The sequence below is a fragment of the Mandrillus leucophaeus genome, unplaced genomic scaffold (assembly GCF_000951045.1).
Source record: "Mandrillus leucophaeus isolate KB7577 unplaced genomic scaffold, Mleu.le_1.0 Scaffold380, whole genome shotgun sequence".
Classification (NCBI taxonomy): domain Eukaryota; kingdom Metazoa; phylum Chordata; class Mammalia; order Primates; family Cercopithecidae; genus Mandrillus; species Mandrillus leucophaeus.
In genome coordinates, this window is record NW_012104032.1 from 727,816 (window position 1) to 730,997 (window position 3,182).

General features: G+C 48.2%; 1 protein-coding gene across 1 annotated transcript in view; it reads right to left on the minus strand.

Annotated features, from left to right (window-relative positions):
• RBM23 (RNA binding motif protein 23) overlaps positions 1 to 3,182 on the minus strand; it is a 37,570-nt gene that overhangs the window by 3,577 nt on the left and 30,811 nt on the right. The window contains exons 4-9 of the mRNA XM_011990631.1: positions 2,133 to 2,306; positions 1,219 to 1,272; positions 953 to 1,070; positions 711 to 863; positions 492 to 629; positions 283 to 312 (exon numbers count right to left, since the gene is read on the minus strand). Of these exons, the coding sequence (XP_011846021.1) occupies positions 283 to 312; positions 492 to 629; positions 711 to 863; positions 953 to 1,070; positions 1,219 to 1,272; positions 2,133 to 2,306 (667 nt within the window). The remainder of the gene's footprint in view (positions 1 to 282; positions 313 to 491; positions 630 to 710; positions 864 to 952; positions 1,071 to 1,218; positions 1,273 to 2,132; positions 2,307 to 3,182) is intronic.

Below are 3,182 nucleotides of genomic sequence, written 5' to 3' on the forward strand. Positions count from 1 at the left end.
TCACTGCAGCCTCAACCTCCCTGGGCTCAGGTGATCCTCCCTCCTCAGCCTCCCAAGTAGCTGAGACTACAGGCACGTGCCAACATGCCCAGCTAATTTTTGTATTTCTTGTAGAGAGAGGGTTTTGCCATGTTGCCCAGGCTGCTCTCAAGCTCCTGGGTTCAAGCAATCCACCTGCCTTGGCCTTCCAAAGTGTTGCAATTACAGGTATGAGCCACTGCACCCCGTTTCTTAATTAGTAATCTTAATCTTACCTATTAATCTTCCCTAATCTGGCCTATTATTTGATTTCATTGTGTCTAACTTATTTATCTACCAAGCACATGAATATAGATGGAGCCAAACTTTCACAGCAGAGACTCATACGCCCGTTATGATGTATGCAGCAGGTTAATCATGGCCAGGCAGAACACAGAAGTACACTCAAACACTCACCCTCCCCTCCCCACTTCTTCCAATTCCCGTCAGAGGTTTCTCTCACTTCTACTCACTTTACCAAAGGGCTCAAAGATGCCCCGGAGCATGTCTTCAGTGATATTGAAGTGCAGGGAACCCACATAGAGGCGCATTGGTCCACCACTGCCCTTTTGCAGGTTGTTGGCCATGGCTGCCAGTCGGTTTTTCTCTGCCTGGGGAAGGAGGAAATGATGGGTCATGTCCCACACTCCCTCTCCCCTTAAAATCTTATGTCTGTTTCTCAGCCTGCTCACCTGTGAAGCCTGTACAATGATAGGCACTCCCAGCAACCGCTGCCCAGTCAGCCCAATGGCCAGTGGCACAGACTGGATTTCACAGAATTCCACATAGGCAATGCCCTTAGAACGACGTGAGTTCCGATCTGAGATGATACGTACATCGCGAACCTATCCAGGACACAAAAGAAATCCTGAATTGGGCATAAAGGGAGATAGAAGCTAAGCTACTCAGAAGAAAACTAAGGTGGGAGGGTTACCTTGCCTACAGCAGAGAAAAAGTCCTCCAGATCTCGAGGCCGAATGCGGGCAGCTAACTGCATACAGAAAACCGTGCGGGCATCACGCTCCTCAGGACTCAGATTATCAACTGGCTCCCTAAAGAGTGAAATATATTGAGACCAGCCCTTTGAATACCCGGTCATTGTTCTCCAGCTAACCCTCAAGTACTACGCATTCCTGTTATTTGGCTCAAATAACTTTTTACTCATACCTCACAATCCCTAAAAAAGTGTTATCAACTCACCTGACTGGGCTCTTCTCTCTGAAATGAGGACTCTTACTGTGTCCATATCTATAACTGAAGAATAGAAAAAAACAAAAGGTGAAACCTTATTCTCATTGGTCCAATGCTGGGTCTTCCATGGTGAGAAAACCAGATTCCGGTATTTCGTTTCATTTTATTTTTATTTTTTATTTATTTATTTTTGAGACAGAGTCTCGCTCTGTCGCCCAGGCTGGAGTGCAGTGGCCGGATCTCAGCTCACTGCAAGCTCCACCTCCCGGGTTTACGCCATTCTCCTGCCTCAGCCTCCCGAGTAGCTGGGACTACAGGCGCCCGCCACCTTGCCCGGCTAATTTTTTGAATTTTTTAGTAGAGACAGGGTTTCACCGTGTTAGCCAGGATGGTCTCGATCTGCTGACCTCGTGATCTGCCCGTCTCGGCCTCCCAAAGTGCTGGGATTACAGGCTTGAGCCACCGCGCCTGGCCATATTTTTATTTTTTTTAAGACAGTGTTTCCGCTGTCACCCAGGCTGGAGTGCAGTGGCGCCATCTTGGGTCACTGCAACCTCTGCCTCCCAGGCTCAAGCTATCCTCCCACCTCAGCCTCCTTGTGTAGCTAGGATTACAGACACACATGACCACATCTAGCTAATTTTTTCATTTTTCGTAGAGGCAGGGTTTCGCCATGTTGCCCTGGCTGGTCTCGAACTCCTGGGGCCAAGTGATCTTCTGGCCTCAGCCTCCCAAAGTGCTGGGATTACAGGCATGAGCCACCATGCCCAACAGTGAATTTTGAATACCGACCCTTTATGTGCCTAAGTATCCTGCCAATCGCAATGTGTTATAATAAGCACCCTCAAGCAGGGTTCACAGTGCATTTGTTGTTTTATCCATATTATTACACCAAGGTGAATCTTATTAGCAAAAAGTGATACCCAGCGGCAAGTGGAGGACTCCTGTAGCTCACACGATCCTCATGACGACGGTCCCGACTTCGCAACTCACTACTATGTCGACGATCCCAGCTACGGCTACGGTGACGACGCTGCCGATCTCGACTTCGGCTCCGACTGTTTCTCCGTCTATACCGATCCCGATCTCGACTACGACTACAGATGGAAACAACTACAGTCAGGCCCACATCATGTTTAGGCCAACAACCAAGTGCATATACAACAGTGGTCCCATACGATTATAATGGTGCTGAAAAGTTCCTATAACCTAGAGATGTTACAGCCGCTGTCATGTCGTAACGTATTACTTATGTTTGCGGTGATGCTGGTGTAAACCAAACTACTATCTATTGCACTCCCAGTTGTATAAAAGTACAGCACATCCGATTATGTACAAAGTGGATCTCATGAAAATAGAAAGTAGACTAGTGTTTACTAGAGGCCTGGAAGGATGGAGGGATAGGGGGTGTGGGTGGAATGAACAGAAGTAGATTAATGGGTACAAATATATCATTAATAAGAAAAAATAAGACCCAGGGCTGGGCGCGGTGGCTCATGCCTGTAATCCTAGAACTTTGCGAGGCCAAGGTGGGCAGATCACCTGAGATCGAGAGTTCAAGACCAGCCTGACCGACATGGAGAAACCCCATCTCTACTAAAAATACAAAATTAGGCCGGGTGTGGTGGCTCACGCCTGTAATCCCAGCACTATGGGAAAACGAGGCGGGTGGATCACTTGAGGTCAGGAGTTCCAGACCAGTCTGGCCAACATGGTGAAACCCCATCTCTACCAGAAATACAAAATTAGCCAGGCATGGTGGCACGTGACTGTAATCCCAGCTACTCGGGAGGCTGAAGCAGGAGAACTGCTTAAACCTGCGAGGTGGAGGTTGCAGTGAGCCGACATCGTGCCACTGCACTCCATCCTGGGCAACAGAGTAAGACTCTGTCTCTTAAAAAAAAAAAAAAGACATTAAACATTAGCCAGGCATGGTGGCACATGCCTGTAATCCCAGCTACTCAGCAGGCTAC